Here is a 23,197-nt window from a genome sequence, read left to right as displayed (position 1 = left end):
AGGCCCGCGTACCGCAAAAAACAAACCAACAAACCACAAGCTCAGACCTCCTCCTCACAGCCCTGAGAATAAAGCGAAGCCCAGATCATCTCCAGGCACGCCCAGGAATTATTTGAGGAACGGTGAGGCGGAGGGTTACTAACCGGGACTATAAGCAGTAACCCTCCGCTCAGGCTTTGTAATCGTGGTGGCGGCTCCTCGACCACCAGGGGGAGGAATCGCACCGCATTCCGGGCCTCGGGCGGTTTCACACCAAGACGAGGGGCCGTGTAGAGCTCTGAGAATTGTAGGCCTGGGGGGCGGGTCGTAATGTGCCATCTTGCGCGGTGCACCTCGGAAGTTATAGTTCTGGACAGAGAGGCGAGAAATGGTTTTAAGCGCTAATTTCGAGTTCTGGAAACTACAACTACCAAAGGGCCACTGGCTCCTGGGCAGTTTCTCGTTTCCGTAGAGTTGACCATTTGGGTTGCTTCTGAGAGGTCAACTTGACTGGGTAAGTTTGATTGGAGAAAGCTTCTATTCTGGACTGAGGGGGTCTGCAGACTTGCTCACGTTCCAGGCTGGTTTCGGGGAGTTTCTCGTCTTAATCCCAGACTAATCCACATTAGTCTTTTATCTTTTCTGTTTCCTACTGAGACACCCCCAATATCCGCTCTCACCCTTTATTCTCCCACTATCATCTTGCGCTTTCACTCCCGGCGCCCCTGGAATCCCACGGTGAGCTCTCTCGTTCGGAGCCCACAGCCTCACCCCGAGCCCACGGCATCACCTCTCTGAAACGTGGCCTTCTTTGTGCTCCACACTTTTTATGTGCTTCACTCTTACCCTCAGTTTCCTGGTTTTCATACTAGTGAAAGAAGGGCCACCATTCCTTCTTCACAATCCACGGAAGTGCCCAGGACCGGAAGTCAGCAGACCTGTGTTTTATTCCAGCTCTGCAGCTCTCTCGCTGTGTTACCCTAGGCAGATCATACAGCCTCTCTGGGACTCACTCTCTTCAGCTATTATTGAATTGGCCAAAAAGTTCGTTCGGATTTTTCCGTAAGATGGTACAGAAAACCTGAACGAACTTTTTGACCAACCCATAATACGAAATGGAGATGACGATTGCTCTCTCCGTCTTAGCTTGAGGCAGTGTTGTGGAGCCAATAAGCTAATACGTGTGAAAGTGCTTTATAAACTGTAAAGCCTCCACAAGCGAGAGATTATTTTTACTATAATTATTAATGCTCTGAAAAACTCTTATCTTGGCTCCTTTTAATAGCTCTGTCCCCTTGTTGCTCAAACCTGCCCCTTGAGCACTTGGTGTCTCCATTCTCTGAGAGCAGGATGTTAGTTCCTCACTTCCCCAGAGACCACAGACTAATGAGCTTTAAGACTCCAGAGAGCTTTGTCTGGAAGGAAACCCCAGAGAAGTGCTTGTCTTGGACTCTGTCCTGAAATAGCCCGTGATGAAAAGTCCACACAGCTGGCAGAAGGGTGATCCCTGAACACTGGAAACGGGGCCCCAGCAGGAGATGGACAGCTGCAGTGTAAGCCCTATGCGTTCCCTCTGGGCTCTTCTGGGCCTATTTAGTAGACGCTGGTTTTGGGAGGGGTGTCTCAGACTCGAAAAGGCCAGGAGGAAAGAAACCATTTTGTCAAAGGGTTTAATCCAGAAAACGACAAAAATCCCGGAAAAAAAAAAAAAGCTTACCTGGGTATGAGGAAGGAGAGACATAACACTGTTAATTAATTCCTAGCATTTTATGAGCACTTAAAATGTACCAGGCCCTAGGCAATATCACTTTTCTTATTAATTTTCACTTATGAAGTGTCCTCATTTTACTTATAGGGAACTTAGGCTGAGAGAGGTCATGTAGTTTGTTATGGTTATAGTGCCTTCTATATGTCAGGTGCTTTACATACATTCATTTAATCCTCATCAGCAGCTTCATGAGTGATTTATTATTTCTATCATGTGGAGAAGTTATCAGAGGCTTAGAATTGAAGGACCTTGCTCAAGGTCACACAGCCAATTAAGTGATGGAGGTGGAGTTCAGACTGTCACCAAAGCCTTTTTTTCCCCCACTATACCATATAGCCTATTTTTTCGATCAAAAAGACGGAGATTAAAGAATTGAGAGGGTTTAAATCAAAGCCAAATAAAGGAAGCGTTTTTGGGGTCCCTACTATGTGGAGAAAGCATGAGGATAGATGGTTTGGACTCCAAAGAAATGTAAAACACAGTCTACCTCTATAGTATATCTGAAGAGATAAGGCATACATGTGTAAAAAATTAAATAGCATTCATTGGATAAACTGACTGTTGAGACCAGTTATATGCAGGGCACTGCATTAAGCCTAGTAACTGGCAGGAACATGGCCATGGGGATTAAACCAAGTGGTATCACAGTCATTATCATTTCATTAATATGAAAATGGTGGACTGGAATACCATATACACTCAGTAAATATTTGCTGCATGCACACGTCTGAATAAAAGAAAAATCCTGGGTACCATCTGGACCAGAGGTTCTTGAACCTTGGGGATCAGAAAGCTTGGGAAGCTTTATAAACTAATTGACCTCTGGCAATGGGGGCCCTAAAACCTATATTTTTGAAAAGTTTTCCAGTTGATTGTGATAATAGATTCAGGAACTTCTGATCTAGACTCTATGTGGACCACTTATTGGAGGCAAGTTACTGCTTGAAAACTGCTAGAATACGTACTAATTCAAGAGCTGTCCTGAGGCAGCCTGTGATTGGTTATCAGGTGAGGGAGGCAGACAGTACTCAGAGTTGAGAGGAGGGAAGGTTGGAAGGACTTGGAAAGCTTCACAGAGGACCAGAGATTTCACTGGGCTTTGATGGTTGGGACAGGTTTGGATGGGTAGAGAGGCCTTTAGGCAGGCGCCACTGCAAATTGTTTAGATAAGGTGAGCCAAAGAAGGTAGAGACACCTGGGCTGATTTCCTTGGAGAATTCCATGGCGTTTATTAGAAATGACTCTGGATGCTCGGTGTGGGTGTTTCTTAGGCAAAATTTGCAAGTCAGATTGGATTTTCCCATCTTCCCATTCTACTTGTGCGTCAGTCAGTATGAGCCCAGGGAATGCAGATTCATTTTCATGTTAGCCTCACTCTGGCCAATTACCTTCTTTAGTTTTTATTTATTTCCAAATTTAATTTAGTTGATGACCTTCTTCCCAGAAGCTTTCTAGGACTCAGAGAGTTCTGCTTCCCTTCTGTTTGATTGTTCTCAAGTGCCCTCATCCTGATTCCTGTCTCACGTAGTGTTCTCTGTTTGGGTTAAGACCAACATCTCTTCCTATAAGAAGCTACTATCAGGCTTCCCTGGTGGTGCAGTGGTTGAGAGTCTGCCTGCCAATGCAGGGGACACGGGTTCGAGCCCTGGTCTGGGAAGATCCCACATGCTGTGGAGCAACTGGGCCCGTGAGCCACATCTACTGAGCCTGCGCGTCTGGAGCTTGTGCTCCGCAACAAGAGAGGCCACGACAGTGTGAGGCCCGCGCACCGCGATGAAGAGTGGCCCCTGCTCGCCGCAGCTAGAGAAAGCCCTCGCGCAGAAACGAAGGCCCAACACAGCCAAAAAAAACCCAAAAAACAAAAAAACCTTACTTCCTATTTCCCTCATTCTCCCAGTGTAGTAAGTGTAGTTATAGAAAAACAAACAAACAAACAAAAAAACTACTACCATTCTGGTCACCCAGTCTTGAAACCTGACTCATCTTTGGCTCTTCCCTCTCCCATAACTCCCCAGATCCACTTAGTTGCCAGATCCTATTGTTTGTACTTTTCACACAATCAACAAGTATTTCCTGGATACTTCCTAAGAGCCAGATACTACACTAGGTGCTTTCAATGCATTATTTCATTTTATCTCCATAGCAACCTTATGAGGATGGGTAGCATTCCCATTGTACAGATGGGGAATCAGGCTTAGAGTGATCAGGTAACTTGCCCAAGGTAAGAAAGCTAGGCAGCGAAGGAGCTGGGCCTCAAACTTGGGTCTTTCAGACTTTACATGTCTCATGTCTACGACCTCATTTCCAGAGTAGATTCCAACTCCTTAGCCTAGCACTTGAGGGACTGCTACCCTCCAACTCTGGTCACATCTTCCTTTCTCACCTTGCATCCATCACGAACTTCTCGAGGTTTCTCAAGTGTGCTTTCTCACCTCTGTGCCTTTGCTCATACATTCTTCTACTTGAAAGTCAATCTTCCCATCTTCCCCTGCCCTCCACTTCCAAGCTAAAGGAGCTCTCTTTCTTCTTGGAACTCCCACAGTATTTTGTCTGACTCACTTTTATGGCAGTGAGAACTTGCCGCTGCTTCATTGTCATGTGGGTGACGTGTCCTGTGCCCCCTCCCCACCCGCTGTGGGTCCTCTGTACATTTGCCCTCAAGGGGGAAAGGTCAGGGTCTGAGACTAAGCAGCACACATTCAGCTTCCTTTTGGTTGAATAGTCCACTGACTGCATCAGTGGCTTAGCTTCTTTTTAAAATGAATTAGGTTTATTTTTAAATTTGCTTCAGAGAAACAAAATGAAGGAGTCTGTAGTAGAAAGAATATCACTTATTATCTTCCAAATTTAAATAGAATGACAGTAGTATTATTGGTTGTCTGGGGTTTTCCATTAGATCAGATAATTGGAAGTTGGCAGTGAGGAGATCTATGTGTGATAATAGTTCTGGTGACCTCGAGCAGCTCACTTAACCTCTTGAGCAGCTCTCATAACCTCTTAACCTTGATTTCTTCATCAGTAAAGCTCATTTATATACTGGGCTGAGGGGCGTGGTGGTGCAGAGGATGATTGTGAGGAGAAATGATATCTAAGTTCTCTTCTTGCCCAGGCATGCTTTGACCTGAACTTTCTGATCCATCCCAGAGCATCTTAAAGAAAGCAGAATAATGTAATGACTGAAAATGTGGCTCAGGACTCAGTGTATCTGTTTAGGTGCTTTTGGTTCAAGCAATAGAATCTAAACCCAGTTGGTTTAAATAAAAAAGGGGATTTATTGGCTCTTGTAACTAGAAGGTCTAGGACTGGGTCAGGTTTCAGGTACAATCTAATCCAGAGATTCTTAAAGTCTTCACAAATATGACTGTATTTCTCTATGATTCTCTTAGCTCTGCCATCCTCCACAAGTAGCTTCATCCACAAGGTAGCAGAGTGGCTGCAACAGTTCAAGGCTTCATATCCGCACATCACTCTAGCTCAAAACAAGAAAGAACTTTTCCACCCTCAACCATCAAACCAAAGTCCTGGGCTTTACTCTGGTTGGACCAGCTTATGTCATGAGCCCACTCTTCATCCGGATACTGACGGGGATACCAAGGGATGATTGGCCCAACTCTAGAAGTTAGTGAGGCATCAGCCCCACCGAAATCACAAGGCTTCTGTGTAGGAGGGCAGGATAGAGTGGATATCAAGAAGTTTGATCACATTCTCCACTGTCACAGCCACACTGCCCATGATCAAATTCTGGCTCTGCTAGCTATATGTTCTTGGGTAAATTACCTAACTTTATTAAGCATCAGTTTCCTTATCTGTAAGATGAGATAATAATACATATCCCAGAGGATTGTTGTAAGGATTTAATTAAATAATATATGTATGTGAAGCATTTGGTGTAGTTCCTGGCACAGAGTAAGTGTGATGCTGCTGTGATGATGTGATTGAAGAGGGACGGAGAGCAGTGGCATTAACCCCAATTTAAGAAGCAGCCAGGTTACAGGAATGTTTTCTAGTCAGAGTATGCACACCTACCATGTTGAAGGCTCCTGTTTGGTCTCCTGCCCACATTATACTCTTCCGTATCTCTGCCCCTTTCTGCTCTTATATTATGTCCTTTCTAGAAATGCTTTCCTTCTTCTCCCCTGCCTCTAAAATCTTCCTTATATTTCAAGGCCCAGCATAAGTGCCTTTATAGTTAATAGTTTTGGTCAGTGATTTTGTATATATGTAACTGAGTCTCCCCATGAACAGGATCAGTGAGGGTTAGGAGCTCAGGTCTGGATTAGACAGACCCGAGTTTGCCACCTAGAAGCAGTGTGACTTGGGAAAGTTATTCAACCTCTTCATGCCTTAGTTTCCTCATCTGTAAAACAGGGTCTAACCCTCAGACAGTTATTGAGAGATTGAAATGATGCAACGTATGTAAAAAGCTTAGTTCAGTGCTGACACAGTAAATAATTGATGGTAGTAGTTATTGTTATTCTTAGCTTCATGAGGACAAGGTCTGTGTTATAGTCTATGCAGCAGTTACTGCTGTGCTGGGCACATAATCGGTGTTGAATAAACACTTGTTAGTGGGTTTTGAGGAGTATGGAGGCTCTCTTTCCTTTTCATGACCATCTCCTTACCTCTCCACCACCAACAACAGAAAAAGCAGCCCCTAAACCTTAGTAAAGGCAGTGCAGCAAAGTGGATGATGTGGAAGATTGACTGAGTCACCGGCAGGAAGGAGGGGTGATAAGGAGGGGTGGATAGGGGTGGCAGATGACACGAATAAGCAACAGGAAGCTGAGAGGAAACCAGCAAGAGGCTGTTCTCTGTTCCACCCTCCAGCCGTCAAGTTCAGCCACGGCCCAGGTCGTTGTTCAGTTCAACTGGCGATGAAATGGGGGTCAACCAGTCCGTGGGCTTTCCACCTGTCACGGGATCCCACCTCGTAGGCTGTGGGGATGTGATGGAGGGTCAGAGTCTCCAGGTAAGTGTCTCCAGCACGTCTCCGCTGCTTCTGTCTTCACAGGACTTATCGATAGTGAGTCTGATGCTGCAATTCCAGGTGGGGGGAAACTGAGTTAGAGCTGGTCTGGATTTGGTTGTAGAGCCCCTAGGTCTCTTTTCCCTGAACTTTTTCTTCCTCTTTCCAATTAGAAACATCTCAATAGACCAGAGATTATGGGTTCTTTTTCTGGCTCAGAGGAAAAGGGGCCTCTAGCTTCAAAGGTAGCTCTCAGATGTCTTGAGAGCCAATGCCTGATCCTGGGAAGGTTTTGGATCTCATCTTAATCTGAGTGTATGAGAGGAAGAGCAGTGGACCATGTGCCATTGACCTTTGACTCCCTGACCCGGGTAGGAAGACAGTCTCCTTTTTCTCCTCTCCTGCCTTCGTCTATTTCCCTCTGGTACTTTGGTTCGGGACTTTCCCTCCATCAGTTCCTAGGTTATTCTCTGCTGGCCCTTGAACTCCCCCCTCCCTTGTGAGAGGCACATACTTCCTGGTAACCTCTCACCTACTCCCATGTAAAATGAGTGTGCTGCTGTTGCTTCCCAGGGGTCAGCCTGGAGGATTGTCCTGGGTGACACACCAATCCCGCCCCATTCAGCATGAGGGCTAATCCCTCGCTCCTGGGACTCCTCCAGGCCTGGGCTCAGGGCCAGAGTTCAATCTTTTGCTATCTCAAGCATTGGGAATATTGTAGTACCCCTCAGATGTAATTCAAAATACAGTTGGCTGTTTGAAATGACATAAGCCTTACATGTATGCTAAACATAAAATTGCTTCTTTCTGGATTTTCTGAATACAAAATTCAGGTATATGAATTGAAGGTAAAGTTCCCCTGTTTTGGTGCTTTGCTGGTGCCCCAAACACCTGCTGAATGTGTCTGTTGGGAAATGTAGCCATGCTTCTTGCTCTGAGCAGCTGCTCTCTTTTCTTCCTTACAGGGGAGCTTCTTTCGACTCTTCTACCCCTGCCAAGAGGCAGAGGAGACCACAGAGCAGCCCCTGTGGATTCCCCGCTATGAGTACTGCACTGGCCTGGCTGATTACCTGAAGTTTAATAAGCGCTGGGGAGGTTTGCTGTTCAACCTGGCTGTGGGTAAGATTCTCTCCCAGCTGCTTGATTATGTTCCTAGGAGATCCCAAGGCAGACACAGTACATTACAGTTTGCATTGCCCAGCCCTTTTGTAGTGGGGCATCCATTAGCCAGTGTGGTATGGAGAGTTGGAGAGAATTATGTACATAAGAGCTTTGGTTATAGAGTTAGACTGTCTTGGATTCGAATCCAGACTTTATCATTTACTAACTGTGGGGCTTGGGCAAATTACTTAAAATGTGTCTGAATATCTGATACTTTTGCAGGGTTATAGTGTGGGATGTATGTAAAACATGTACTCTAGTGCAGTGCTTGGGATATAGAATGTGTTCCATGGATGGTGGCTATTACTCATTTATCCAACACGTATTAATTCCACTCTGTGCCAGCTATAGTATAGATCAAAGAAACGTTCTTAACTGCCAAGGAGCGTACTGGCTCCTGCACTGGCCTCTCTAGCTCCTCCCTCTTCTGGGTCAGATGACATTGAATCATCCCCTTTCCCCAAAGGCCCCACTGTTAGGAACTCTCCCCACTGCCTTGGCATCTCAGGGACTTACTCTGTAAGTTGTTTAGTACTTCCCCTTTGGATTTATCTGCCCATTTTCTGTTGTGTGTATGCTCCCTAGGGGAGAAAAGGGGAAAGAATAGGTGACTGATTGTCCTGGGCTGCTCGGGCAAAAGGTGGTTCTCCTGAGAGGAGATCCACATGTCCTCATCACACCTGTGCCCAGGCTGCCCTTCGCATTCAGCCGGAGATTCTATAGCCTTTGTCTCTGCTAGGATCTTGTCGCCTGCCTGTTAGCTGGAATGGCCCCTTTAAGACGAAGGACTCTGGATACCCCTTGATCATCTTCTCCCATGGCCTGGGAGCCTTCAGGTAAGAGCTGCTCTGCCCCAGACCTTGTCATATTCCTTGCCTGGTTGCAGCTGCTGAGTCTTAGCTTATTCTCAAAGGGCAGGGAAACGCATATTTCCATTTGCCAGTTTTCTTATCTACCATGTGCTTCATCCCAAGGCACTGGGTCCACCTTCTCTAGAAGGCCTTCCCCCAGGCCCCTTTCACCCAGTGGAGCCTTTTATATCCTTGGCTTCTCATGTTCCAGCATTTATATAAATACTTGCTTTTAGCTTTCTTCCTCTATAACAGCCCAGAAGTACTAGAAGGAGCTTGAGCTTTATGGTCAGAGAGTCATTTAGTCAACCTACACTGAGGACACCTCGGCCTGGGGCACTGGCGTAGTGACGAGGAAGACAGACTCGTTCCTGCTTCCGTGGAGCTCGCAGCCTCAGCTGTAAATCTCAGCCGTACCACTGCACTCTGTGAGCTCGGGACTGTGGTAGAACTCTCTGAGCCTACATTTCCTCATCTGTCAAATGGAATGCTGCTCCCACAGTGTGGGTTATGAGGACTCAGACAGGCACCTAATAGGTGCACACGCCTGCCAGTTTTCCCCTCTGTCTCTCTACGTGGAGGATCGAGGGGTGATGAACTGTAAGATCTCTTTCACCAGATTTCGGGAAACACTGGTCCAAGTTTTACAAGTCAGTACCCATTCAGAATTCTCCCCATGAATTCTGATTTTTACACCTTGGTGTGTTATATACATAGCTTAATAACTGTAGTACATGCGTTCTTATTTAAGCTTGTGAATATTCTCTCTGTATGTTAATTCATCAACATATAAGTCTAGTTTATGTCCCAGAGTGTTACACAAAGGCATCTATTTTTGCCTTTTCACACCTCCCACCCCTACCCAAACCATTGTCTACACTGTAGCCAGGCAGATCTATTTTAAAACCAAATATGATCTTGTCATTCCAGCACCTAGAACAGTGCCTGGCATATTGTAGATGTGCGATAAATATTTGTTGAATGAATGAATGAATGAATGTCACTTCCCTATCTAGATCTTTTTAATGGCCCTTTGAACTTAATTCAGCTCTTGTCATTGGCTTACCTGAATGCAGGTCCAGGACAAAGTTTCCAGCCTTGTTGCTTGCTACTTGCCCTACTCCAGCTCTCCAGACAAATAGCCCTAAAGGCACTATGTTACTTTCTGCATCAGGGATTTCATTTGTGCTGTGCTTTGTGGCTGTTCCCTTTGCCTGGAATACTTGCTGTTCTCCTCTCTTCCTCTTCCTCCTTTTCGTCTTTTGCCTGGCTAATTCCAAATTACCTTCAGGGTCCTAGTTTGGGTGTCACTTTCTTAGGGACACCCATCCTGACCCCTGTATTATATTAGGTTAAGTTTCCCGGTGGTGTGCTTTCATAAGACAATCTGTACCTCTCAGTACTTAACATAATTGTAATGAATTAATTACTTATGTGATTATTCTTTAATGTCTGTCTTTTTAACTGGATTGTAAGCTCCACAAAGGCAGAGACCATGTCTGTCTTCTATCTTTCCCAGTGCCTAGGGCATTACCTGGAAAATAGTAGTTTCCCAATGAATATTTATGTTTTGCTAGGTTCCATACATTCAGCAGGTATCTGTTGAGCACCTGCTCTGTGCCAGCTCCTTGGCATGAAAAGAAGGTGGGACATACAGAAATAAACAAATCAAGGAATTTGCATCCACTGGAGGAGACTGAATATGGATTCACATAACTGTAGCGCATGGCAGGAAGTGGAGAGCAGATGTGGAGATGAGGCTAGAAAGGCAGCAAGATGATTTTCTTTTTTTTTTTTTAATTAATTAATTTTTATTTTTGGCTGCGTTGGGTCTTCATGGCTGCACGTGGGCTTTCTCTAGTTGTGGCCAGCGGGCTTCTCATTGCGGTGGCTTCTCTTGTTGCGGAGCACGGGCTCTAGGTGCACGGGCTTCAGTAGTTGTGGCACATGGGCTCAGCAGTTGTGGCTTGCAGGCTCTAGAGCGCAGGCTCAGTAGTTGTGGTGCACGGACTTAGTTGCTCCGCGGCATGTGGGATCTTCCCAGACCAGGGCTTGAACCCATGACCCCTGCCTTGGCAGGCAGATTCTTAACCACTGCACCACCAGGGAAGTCCAAGATGGTTTTCAATGTTGATTTCTTATTCAGTAAATTTAGTACCTGCTATGTGCTATGCTGGGGTTGGGTATGCAGTAGGGAATAAAATGGAGACGCTGCTTTCAGATTGTAGTCTAGTGGGGAAAAGAAGCTAAGAAATATTATTTCCTAAGCTGACAGGTATTTTATAGAGAGAGCAGGTGAACACATGACTTTAGAGTGGTCTTTTTGGACTAAGAGTCTGTATTGAGGCTTCAGATCTCAATAAACTGGGGTGAATCAGTTATAAATACTCTTCATTAACCATAGTGAAATTCCAAGAAAAGGGGCAGGGAGGTAAAGGGACATGGTTTCCTCTTGTTGCATCTGTGGTTAATTCAGGACCTGAAATCCTTCCCATGAGTCACAGACCTCTGGCTTCCCATCCCAGGGAGGAGTATATATATTTAAACATTACCTAGCCATTTGTAATGTGCCTCTGTCTCCTTTGGTTCCCACACAGTCCTGTGAGGTACATGGGGAGGGGGATGCATATTTTACAGATGAGCAAACAGGCTCTGAAAGGCAGACTTGTCCAAAGTTACAGTTTAAAGTGGGAAGGGATCAGAAATCTCTGGCTCTCAAGTCCAGTTCTTTGCCTCCCTGAGAGAAGTGAGAAGGTGAAAAGAAACTTAAGACACTGACTTTCTGCATCAATTAGGATCTGAGTAAGTTGTATTTCACAGTAAAACCCCAAATAATAGTGACCTAAATAACATAAAATTTATTTTTTGCTCAGATAAAAAGAAAGCTAGGGGCTTTCCTGGTGGCGCAGTGGTTGAGAGTCCGCCTGCCGATGCAGGGGACGTGGGTTCATGCCCCGGTCCGGGAGGATCCCATGTGCTGCGGAGCGTCTGGGCCCGTGAGCCATGGCCTCTGGGCCTGCGCGTCCGGAGCCTGTGCTCTGTGACGGGAGAGGCCACAGCAATGAGAGGCCCGCGTACCGCAAAAAAAAAAAAAAAAAAAAAAAAAAAAGAAAAGAAAGCTAGAAGTACACAGAGCTGATATGATAGTTCTACAAAGCTGTCAGAAAACTAGATGTGTAGCTTCTATTTCTAAGGGTATCTCATGACCCAGGCTGCTTTAGGTCTAACCATTACATCCGCAGTCTATGCAATAGGAAGGGAGAACTCTCCTGAAAGTTCTATATAACACAACTGCTTACATCCCATTGACTAGAGCTGCTCTGTCCATTATCGGTAGCTTCTAACCACATGTGCATATTGAACATTTGAAATATGGCTGGTCCAAACTGAGATGTGCTATAAGTATAAAACACACATTGGATTTCAAAGACTTCATGTGAAAAAAAAAAGAGAATGTAATAAAATATTTCATTAATTAAAAAATTTTGATTTTATATTCAAATGATGATGTTTTGGCTATATTGGGTTAAATAAAAAATATTATTAAAATTAATTCTACCTGTTTCTTTTTACTTTTAAAAATATATCTACTAGAAAGTTTTAAATTACTTAGGAGGATAGCATTATATTTCTATTGCTGGGCTAGAACTTAATCACACAGACAAACCTGGCTGCAGAGAGGCTGGGAAATGTCATATTTTTTTGCATGACAGTGTCTTCAGCTGAAAATTAGGTTCTATTATTAAGGAGGAAGGGAAAAATAGGTGTTTGGAGTAGGCAATTAGCAGTGTCTGCCATATTTTTTCTGGAAAGTTGGAGGACAGACCAAAAAAACCCACATGCTAAATCTCAGATGCATATTTGAATATTAAAGAAATAGCCAGGGCTTCCCTGGTGGTGCAGTGGTTGAGAGTCCGCCTGCCGATGCAGGGGACGTGGGTTCGTGCCCCGGTCCGGGAGGATCCCACATGCCGCGGAGCGGCTGGGCCCGTGAGCCATGGCCGCTGAGCCTGCGCGTCCAGAGCCTGTGCTCCACGACGGGAGAGGCCACAGCAGTGAGAGGCCCGCGTACTGCAAAAAAAAGAAAAAAAAAAAAAAGAAATAGCCAGAGTCCCTGTCCTTAAGGAGCTTACCAACTAATTTGGGAGACATACAATATATAGACAATAAGAATGCAATTGTTTGAAGTAGCCAAACTATTGGGGTTGGGGGTGGAGGAGATGCATCAGTGTATGGGGTTGAAAAACACAGTGGATTGACTTGCACATGCTCCCTGGAGGAGGACACTGGAGCCTTGGTGAGAGCAGGGGTATGCTGGCTGGAAAAAGCTCCTGGGCAAGGGCTGCTGCAAATGAAACTTCCTCCATTCCATCTTTTGAGATGGCTACTAGCAGAGCATGGTTGGACTAGGGGCTAAGGGTAGGCCATTCTTTTGATCACTTCTCTCGGTTCCTTCCTGGATCTTTAGGACACTGTATTCAGCCTTCTGCATGGAGCTGGCCTCCCATGGCTTTGTGGTTGCTGTACCAGAGCACAGGTGAGGGATGACAGTCACAATGAACCATCAGGGGTTGGGTGCCTGCAGTGGGCTAGGGTATAGGCTAGTTCCCTATAGATATATTATTTCTAGTCCTCACAACACTATACAAGGTAGGGGTTATATTCATTTTAAAGGTGAGGAAACCAAGGTTCAAAGATGTTGAATAACTTGCTGAAAGTGACATAGCTGAATTGGGGTTCAAACGCAGGTCAGTCTTCAAAATCCACATTTTTTTCCACATTTTTTTCTACTCTCCTATGTGTGCCCCCGATCTTTTTCCCTATTAGCTAAAGGATAATCTAGAATGTCTTGGCTGAAAAGGAGGATTTGGTAAAGGGGAGAAATAAGTCCAAGTGTCTTCTGGTTTCTCTCTGGTGGCTCATGTGTTGCAGGGATGGGTCAGCTGCAGCAACCTGTTTCTGCAAGCAGCCCCCAGAGGAGAACCAGCCCAACAGCAAGTCACTGGAGGAGGAATGGATCCCCCACCGTCAAACTGAGGAAGGGGAGAAGGAATTCCATGTCCGGAATTGCCAGGTAGGCTTATGCCAGTGCGGAGGGAGAGTTACTAAGCCTGTCCTCCCTATAAAACACTCACTAAGAAGACTTTGAACTAACCTCTCTTAAAATCTTGGTCATAGTGGTTCTGAGCTTGTCACATTAGAGAAATGAGGTATTAATCAAGACTCTTAGAATTGCAAGTGACAGAAACCCAACTTAAGCTTGTTAGGCAAAAAGGAGAATTGGTTGGCTTATATAAGCAGACAAGGGAAGGGCAAGACTGCTAGAACCAGACTCAAATGCCATTGGGACTTGTTTTTCACTCTTATCTCTGTCCCTCTGCTGGTTGGTCTCATCTGCTGACTGGCTTTACCTTATGAGGTTGCACATGTTTGCCCTCACCATCTGAGAGAATAGGGCTGTTTTGGGGTTGTCCCCAGCTTCTACCCCAAGGTGCAAGATGAAAAATCCTGGATAGAGACTCCGAGGCTGGGGAGAAGTACCAAAATACGAAGTTCCCATCCGAAATACATTGCTAAATGTTTTGGGGGAGGGGCAATCCTCAAAAGTCAGGGTTAACAGGAGAAGTAGGGGCAGGTCAGTGCTAGGCAGACAAAAACAATAGACATGTGCTATAAGTGGGCAAGTGGAATCCAGTACTGGGTTGATGATAGGAACACATCTGTGTCCTTTTGTTGTCAAAGTGCTTTCATATGGCACACTGTATACCCATATTATACCCCTCTGTACCATGGGTAGGTAGGTAGAGTCTGAACAGCAGGGCTGACTTCGTTGTGCTTTTATATGGTGCTTACGTGTGTGGCTGTGAGGGAGCTAAGCCTTTCTCAGGGTGTGGGGACCACAGTGCTGGATGAGATGTGCGTGGGCACGTCATCTCTGCGTTCTTCCTTGGCTCTGTAGGGGAGTGAGATCCCCGCTGGATGGTTGTGCGGTATTCCAGCTCCCACGGGGACTGTCTATTGCAGGTGCATCAGAGGGTAAACGAGTGCCTGAGGGTGTTAACTGTCCTGCAAGAGGCCGCTGCTGGGCAGACTGTCCTCAACACCATGCCTGGCGGGTTGGATCTGATGACCTTGAAGGTATGGCAGCAGTTGGTATGACCTGGAGCACATTTTATTCATCAAGACTTTCTTGCTTGCAAATAACAGAAGCCTAACTCACTAGCTTAAACCAAAAGAGAATTTATTGGCCCAACTAAATAGGAAGACTAAAAGCAGATTGGCTTCAGGCCAGTATGGCTAGATCCAGGGTCTCAAACATTGTCATCAAAGCTCTGGCACTCTCTCCCTTCTCCCGGCTCAACTCCACTCTGTGTATATGGGCTTCATTCTCACCAGACTCTCTCCATTAGGCAAGAAAGGTGGTTGCTGGCATATTCCAAGCCTGCATCTCAACTCAGCTCCAGACCTAAAAGGAAAAGAAACTCTGGTAGCTTTCAGCAATCTGGAAAGGCCATGGCCTGCTTGGGTCACATGCCCCTTCCGGGCCAGTCACTGTGCCAGAGGGATAGGGTATTCTGGTTGGCCTGCCTACATTATACACCCACTTCCAGGTCAGGGGAACCTGAGCACCAGGACTGACAGCCCCATGGGGCCGCATGGGTGAGGGAGTGATATTTGTTCCGCAAAGGAAGAACTATGGAGCTGCATACAACGTGTGTTGTCTACTGCAGGCTCATTCCTGCCTTTAAAGGAATCCCAAGAACCCCCCAGGAGGAGAGAAACTGTCCCCCCCATGGAATTTGGTGCCTATGAAGGCACATTTTCCTCCCCTATCCAGTCCTTTCCTCCATAATTTCAAAAGTATCTCAGGCTTTATTTAGAGGACCAAGAAATCACACGAAAGCATGAAGGAAAAAGAAACGAAATTTTTGGATATTTTGATGTTTGTCCTTCCAGTTCTTTTAAGATGCATTTTTTTAAAAACAGTAATGTTACTATTTAATACAAGCTGTTTTGTGGCCTTATTCTTCATTTAGCAGAACAGTATGAATGTCACAGTATGAATGTCTTCTTATTCCAGTTAATATTTTTCTATGGCATGATTTTTTTTTTGAGTTTATTAATTAATTAATTTATTTTTGCTGTGTTGGGTCTTCGTTTCTGTGCGAGGTCTTTCTCTAGTTGTGGCAAGCAGGGGCCACTCTTCATCGCGGTGCGCGGGCCTCTCACTCTCGCGGCCTCTCTTGTTGTGGAGCACAGGCTCCAGACGCGCAGACTCAGTAGTTGTGGCTCATGGGCCTAGTTGCTCCGCGGTATGTGGGATCCTCCCAGACCAGGGCTCGAACCCGTGTCCCCTGCATTAGCAGGCAGATTCTCAACCACTGCACCACCAGGGAAGCCCCTATGGCATGATTTTTAATAGCCATGTAATATTCCATTGTATGAGTGAGAATGGTATATACATATATATATAAAAATATATAATAATTACTCCTTTATGAGGACTTCCTATGATAAGAGCTCTTTTCACAAACAGATGCATTGTTATCTCTTTACATAGAAAGAAACCAAGGATCTAAGAGGCTAAGTATCTGCCCAAGGTTACACAGCTAAGCAAGTGGTAGAGTCAAACTTTAATTTGGGGCTTTTTGCCTATGCAGTGTGCCCCAACGCCTCTTTAGAAAATATCTTTTAAAGGCTCTGGAAAAGTCTTCCAGGAAGAAACATCAGCCTGAATGGCCAAGAGGTAAGGCAGGACCTGAAATCTAGAGAGCTTTGCCCGCTGTATGGTGTATGTCATCAGTCCCCACCAGATAAGCAGGGCCAGGCACCGCAGTTCAGGCCTGTGGGCCTGTGGGCCTGAGACAGACATCGGGGGATGGCTGGCTACGTGTAGTTGGATTAGTTAAGAGGCAGTCTTTTGGAGAAATACAGAATGAAAAAAGCTAAGTGCATTTTCATCTATCAGATTGAGCAAGATCCAAAAATTGATTACTCACCCTGTCGGCAAAGCTGTGGGGAAGTATTCTCTGCTCCGTTGCCAGTGTGAGTGCAGATTGCCCCATGCAGGGCAGTTTGGCAATAGCTCTCAACAGCACGAATGCACGTAGTGTTTGACCCAGCAATGTCCAATTCTGGCAATTTATTTTACACGTCCCTACACACATGTTACATGATGTATGTACAAGGTTATTCATCCCAGTGTTGTTTGTAATAACAAAAGATTGATAGTATCCTAAATGTTCACCCATAAGTGACCACAGCTGGTTTAATAGATTATGGAACAATGGATGTATTATTTTGGATAATGCTAATTGCTATAACACGTAAGCTGCAAATCTCAGTGGCTTAACAAAGAGAAATTTATTTCTCTCCCACATGACGTCCAAAACGGGTGCTTCTATGCAAGCGCTGACTCAGGGATCCAGGCTCCCTTCTTCTAATCGCTCTACCCTCTTCCACCTGTGAAACCCAACTTCACCATGTACATTAAGCCAGGAATGGGAAAGAGCATGGAGGTTTGTATGGAAGAGTTTTTATAGACCATGCCTGTAAATGGAGATAATCACTTTCATATTCTATCACAAGACCACTATCACTCACATCAAGTCACAAGGCCACATCTAACTGCTGGGAAACAGAATCTAGCTTTGTGTCCAGGAAGAAGAACAGTTTTGGTGATCACTAGTTGTCTGTACCATGGTGAAATCACATGTAGCTGTAAAAAAGAATAAGGAAGCTCTTTATGTACTAATATTATTATGTAAAACAAGTAAGATACACTATCACTTGTGTAAAAGGGGGGAAAGTATATATTCATGTTTACCTGTGTAGGCATAAGTAAGCTCTGCAAAGACGCAAGCAACTTACCTGTCTGGGTAGGGAGTGGGCAACTGTGTGGACAGGGAATAGGGTAGGTAGGAGACTTCTCTATATGCTCCTGATTTTAGAGTTATGTAAATATATTAACTTATTAAAAAAGCTGAAGAGACCTTGACCAACCCAAAGGTACTGAGCAAAGAGGGGAGAATTTAGATACACAAACTTGGGATAGAAGTTGGGAAGAGCAAAGGAGAGCATAGGTTCAGGGCAGAGGCTGGGCAGCAAATCCTGGAGAGGTGTTTTGAGCCCCTTAGCAGGCAGCTGCAGTGGTTCTTTATATAACCATGTCCTGAAGGCTTCTGGGGACAACCAGAAATAGATGCTTGCAGAGCACGTTAGAGCCAGCAGGCTCACTTTGCTAGATAAAAGTCAGGACAGATGTCAGAGGAAGTAGAACCTGAGTTGGTTTTGGTACAAGCAGTCCTTGCTTCAGAGCAAAGTGGAGGGGCAGTAGGAGCGCCCCCATTGTGTCCTTGACTTGGTGCACGTGTCATCCATCCCTCTGGTTGGATTGGTTATAAGGCAAGGACCTAAATGAAGTGAGTTCTTATTCTTTTTTTTTTTTTTTTTGGCCGCGCCATGCAGCTTGCGGGATTTTAGTTTCCTGACCAGGAATCAAACCCTGGCCACCACAGTGAAGGCGCTGAGTCCTGACCACTGAACTGCCAGGGAATTCCTGAGAGTTCTTATTCTTAACGTGCTCTTATACTGATAGGTCATATAATTTCTGTTTATCCATTTATTCATAGATATTTGAATATCTACCTCATCCAGATATTATAGGTGGCAAGATTATTAAAATAAAGATGAAAAATGTGGTTTTCAGAATTCCTGCCTACAGAAGGCTGTTCAGTCCAGGGATGGCCTGACCCGTTGCTCTCCAGTGGGCAAGAGGCGCTTAATACCGTGGTTTTGGAGGTCTTGCCCACTGTATTGTGTTTCTGCATCATTGTCTCACTGTTTCTTCCTCTTGCCCTTGAAGAGTTCCTAAAAATGCACCCCTGTGTTTCTGACCTTTCTCAGGGCAGCATTGACACGAGCCGCGTGGCTGTAATGGGACATTCATTTGGAGGGGCCACGGCTATTCTGGCTTTGGCCAAGGAGACCCGATTTCGGTGAGTTTCCCAGTGATGCTGCTGTTAGCTCCACACACCGTACATTCATTCAGCAGGTATTTTGCGCTAGGTACTGTTTTGGGAGGTGGGGATTCAGTGGTGAAGAAGAAAGCAAGGTCTCTGATTTCATGGAATTATGTTTCTGTGGGAGGAGACTAGTAAACAAGTAATCAAATCCCTGGCACCCAAGTGCAACGAAGAAAGTAAAACAGGCTAATAAGCTGGATGGAGTATGTGGACGCTTCCTGGAGAAAGTGACATAAGCTAGACTCAAAGGCAAAGAAGCCAACCACATAAAGGTCTAGGAGAAGGTCATTCTAGGCAGAGGGAACAGCTAAAGGCCCTGAGGTGGAAAGAAACTTGCTGTTTCAGTGTGGGAGGACCATAGTGAGCGAGGGGGAAGCGATTCAAGGTGTGATCAGGGAGATAAACAGGGGCCCCGTCATGGGGCCTTTTGGCCAGTGTAAGGAAGTTAGATTTTATTCTAAGTATGACAGGAAACCATTGAAAGGTTTTAAGTATAGAAAAATCTTATTTACATTTAAAAACCACTATGTGAAGAGTGGGATGTAGCAGGATAAGACTGGAAGCAAGGAGGCTAAGTAGAAGGAGGCTATTTCCGAGTCAAGGTGAGAGATGAGGGATTTGCTTTAAGACGGAGGTAGTGGGATGGAGAGAAGTGAAGGGAGTCAGGATAGGTTTTAGAATTTTCAGGACTTAGTGATGTTTGAGGTGAAGGAAAGAGGAATCAAGGTTTTTCATCTGTGTGTCCATCATTTGAGTGGAAGATGATTGTCCTTTATTGAGATGGAGGACTGGAGGAGCATTGGGGGTGGAGGCCTTAGTTTTGCCCTTGGTGACAGAGATTTCTGCTGGACAAACTGGCCATGACTTTGAGTTGTGGCACCAAAGAGGCTTTCCCTGACGTTCCTGCCACGTATGCTCTGGGCTTACTTAGCAGCTTGTGCAATCAGGGCACTAAACTGTATTTTGCTACCTTGTGTGTTCTATCTCCACTGCTATTCTGGGAGCTCCAGGAGAGCAACAGCTGTGTCATTTATCTCTAGATCCACAGCACAAGGCTAAGCACATAGTAGGTACTTGATGAGGTGAACGAATGAATGAGTAAATGAAGGAAGTGCCATTCTGTGTGACTCAGGTCAGCTGCCTGAGTGTAGATCCAAGAGAAGGAGGAGGTCTGATCCTTGTTTTCAGAGAGTTTAAAAATCTAGAAGGATTTTTGCCGACAGGTAAAAGTGATCTCTATCCAAGATCCTAACTGAAGGGTATGGGCCCTGGTTCCCCTTCCTGGCTTTCTGAGCTTTTTACTCCATTGAAGGGAGAACTACCCTAATTGTTCTTGCTTGAGTTTCTACATGGCAGTTCCACATGTCTGGTCCTGTTCCAGGTGTGCTGTGGCTCTGGATGCTTGGATGTTTCCTCTGGAACATGACTTTTACCCCACGGCCCGAGGCCCTATATTTTTCATCAATGCTGAGAAATTCCAGACAATGGAGAGTGTCAACTTGATGAAGAAGATTTGTGCCCAGCATGACCAATCCAGGATCATAACTGTCCTGTGAGTAAACTCCAAGATCATGATCCCCAGTGTCCGCTGCATTTTCTACTCAGCTGTGGCTCCCGTAGTTTCCTCTAATTTATCCAGAAGTTCTACCCATTGATAGAATACATAAATACCTCCTGAATTTCAAAATCTTAATTCCTTTGGAATTTCATGTCTGTCCTTCTTTTCCACTTAGCTCCACCTACAGTGATTTATTCACAAGTTTATATGACTTTATGACAGGGTATCATGGGATTATGTGTTAGAGAGGAAGAGGTGTGGGTCTGGGTGGACTCCAGGAATCTCTAATCTCATTTGGGAATTTTATTGAGTCTTTTGAAGAGTATGGATGTAGTAGACCTTTGACACTCACGAGATGGATTTTTAGAGACCTTCATGAATACCTAAATTCAGGTATCTTCCATGAACCATCTATTCTCTGCCTGAGAGAAACCACATTCTCTTCACTTCCATCATCAACACTGTCAGATGGTTTGATTTTAGGAGGCATTTTTCACAGAGAGAAGATTTTGAGTGACTTTAAGAAATGAACTTTAGGGCTTCCCTGGTGGTGCAGTGCTTAAGAATCCGCCTGCCAATGCAGGAGACACTGGTTCAAGCCCTGGTCCAGGAAGATCCCACATGCCGCAGAGCGACTAAGCCCGTGCACCACACCTACTGAGCCTGCACCTAGAGCCTGTGGGCCACAACTACTGAGCCCGTGTGCCACAACGACTGAAGCCCACACGCCTAGAGCCCGTGCTCCACAACAAAAGAAGCCACCACAATGAGAAGCCTGCGCACTGCAACGAAGAGTAGCCCCTGCTCGCCACAACCAGAGAAAAGCCCATGTGCAGCAACGAAGACCCAACTCAGCCAAAAATAAAATAAATAAAATAAAATAAATTTATAAAAAAAAAGAAATGAACTTTACATAGGAAGTGGCTTAGAGCTACAGACACAGGACTAAAGTCTCACTGACAAGTCTCTGACTTGGTCCTGCCCTGTACTTGAGCCAAATAGCCCACATGGTTCAAGGATCCCAGGTCCTATTTCAGCAAAATGACAAGTAACTACACGTCATGGACCTATGGACTCATTCAGGTGGTTGAAATGCCAGATCCAAAGCCCGGACTGCTAGGGATCTGCTCAGTAGGCCATGGCTTCTTCCCTTGCCCACCTTGGCCCAGGCTGTCTTCCTTGGGGCCAGCCCCTCTCCTTTCATTTTGATTTCATGGCAGCAGAGGACTGCTTGACAGTTTCCCTAAGCCATTCAGATCCAGGATAACTGTGACCTCTAGAGGGGAGGGAGAGCATTTGGGAAGGGGTACACAAAAACTGCGGATTTAGCTCTTTTTTTTTTTTTTTTTTTTAGTAAATTTATTTTATTTATTTATTTTTGGCTGCATTGGGTCTTTGTTGCTGCACACAGGCTTTCTCTAGTTGTGGAGAGTGGGGACTATTCTTCGTTGCAGTGCACATGCTTCACGTTGCGGTGGCTTCTCTTGTTGTGGAGCACAGGCTCTAGGCATGTGGACTTCAGTAGTTGTGGCACGTGGGCTCAGTAGTTATGGCTCACAGGCTCTGGAGCGCAGGGTCAGTAGTTGTGGCTCATGGGCTTAGTTGCTCCGCGGCATGTGGGATCTTCCCAGACCAGGGATCGAACCCACGTCCCCTGCATTGGCAGGTGGATTCTTAACCACTGCGCCACCAGGGAAGTCCCTGGATTTAACTCATGACAATATATTATTTCTTAAACTGAGTGCTGGATACTCAAGTATCCATTATATTTTTCTTTATACTTTCATATGTGCCTTAGATAATCCCTCTTAAAGTCAGTTTTTCTGCATGATATCAAATAGAGTTTAACATTTAGATCTTCCTTCCCTCATTGAATTGACTAGTAAATTTAGTTATGAGTAATTTAGCTAGAAATGAACCTAGTGAGAATTTCACCTTCAAATTAAGTGCACTTGATGTCAAAGGACTTAAATTCTGATCCAGAAACACTCTTTTACAAGCACTTGCCCTAACTTTTCTGATTACTTAAAGGCAAGTTATTTCTTTTTCCTGTTTACTTTGTGTACAGTTCTGAGCTAAAGATGGAGCTGATAAGTTTTGTGAATGTTCAGAAGTCACTGGGTAAAAACCATGGGGTGATAGTTTATAATAACGTGTGAATGGCAGGTCTGTGATAGTTTATAATAACGTGGGAATGGCAGGTGCTGCAGACCTCGCCTCAATGCCCCATCCTCTCTCCAGCTGACTCCACCTTTTCCCTGCATACTCTGGCCTTATGGTCTAGGAATTGAAGCAGCTTTGAAGCCATGTATACCTCCTTTCAAATCCTAGCTCCATCCCTTACTAGCTGTGTGAACTTGGGCAGATCATTTCTCTCCTCTGGTCTGTCAAAGAGGAAAATACTTCCCTTACAAGATTGTTGTGAAAATTAAGTGAGATAATGCATGTAAAGCACCTTGCACATTGTAGGTGCTTAAATATTTATGTGCCCTAGCCTCCAGAGCCCTACCAGATACTTGTTTTTCTTTTCTTTTAGTGGTTCTGTTCATTGGAGTCAAACTGACTTTCCTTTTGTGGCTGGTAACTGGATTGCTAAATTCTTCTCCGCTCAAACCCATGGGAGCTTGGACCCCTATAAAGGTCAGGAGACTGTGGTGCGGGCCATGTTGGCCTTCCTGCAGAAGCACCTTGGTAAGCAGAGAACTGGGGCTTGTGGGGCAGCTGGGGGGGGGGTGTCTCTTAGATTTCCCTGCACAGTGGTCTATACTGACATGTCTCAGATCAGGGAGATTTATGGCAAAACGTGAATGAAGGAGGGAGTTACATAGAGTTCTAGAAAGAACAGTTAGCTGAAAGTTTGGAGATCCTGATTCTGTCTCTTACCACCTG

The 23,197-nt window shown here is 45.2% G+C and overlaps 1 protein-coding gene across 2 annotated transcripts in view; it reads left to right on the top strand.

Moving 5' to 3' along the window:
- The first annotated feature begins 440 nt into the window (after window positions 1–440).
- PAFAH2 (platelet activating factor acetylhydrolase 2) overlaps window positions 441–23,197 on the top strand; it is a 34,900-nt gene continuing 12,143 nt past the window's right edge. The window contains exons 1-10 of one of the 2 annotated variants that reach the window (XM_082612561.1): window positions 441–493; window positions 6,575–6,716; window positions 7,679–7,832; window positions 8,614–8,710; window positions 13,194–13,262; window positions 13,658–13,799; window positions 14,750–14,863; window positions 18,632–18,723; window positions 20,132–20,302; window positions 22,845–22,999. In XM_082612561.1, the coding sequence (XP_082468687.1) occupies window positions 6,627–6,716; window positions 7,679–7,832; window positions 8,614–8,710; window positions 13,194–13,262; window positions 13,658–13,799; window positions 14,750–14,863; window positions 18,632–18,723; window positions 20,132–20,302; window positions 22,845–22,999 (1,084 nt within the window). In that variant the 5' untranslated portion in view covers window positions 441–493; window positions 6,575–6,626. Of the gene's footprint in view, window positions 494–6,541; window positions 6,717–7,678; window positions 7,833–8,613; window positions 8,711–13,193; window positions 13,263–13,657; window positions 13,800–14,749; window positions 14,864–18,631; window positions 18,724–20,131; window positions 20,303–22,844; window positions 23,000–23,197 lie in introns of those variants that run through there. The other variant, XM_082612562.1, reaches the window with a different exon arrangement.

Source organism: Mesoplodon mirus (genome assembly GCF_964341445.2).
Source record: "Mesoplodon mirus genome assembly, chromosome: 3".
Taxonomy (NCBI): Eukaryota; Metazoa; Chordata; class Mammalia; order Artiodactyla; family Ziphiidae; genus Mesoplodon; species Mesoplodon mirus.
The sequence above is the reverse complement of the archived record's forward strand: the minus strand, read 5'-3'. Positions and strand labels throughout refer to the sequence as shown.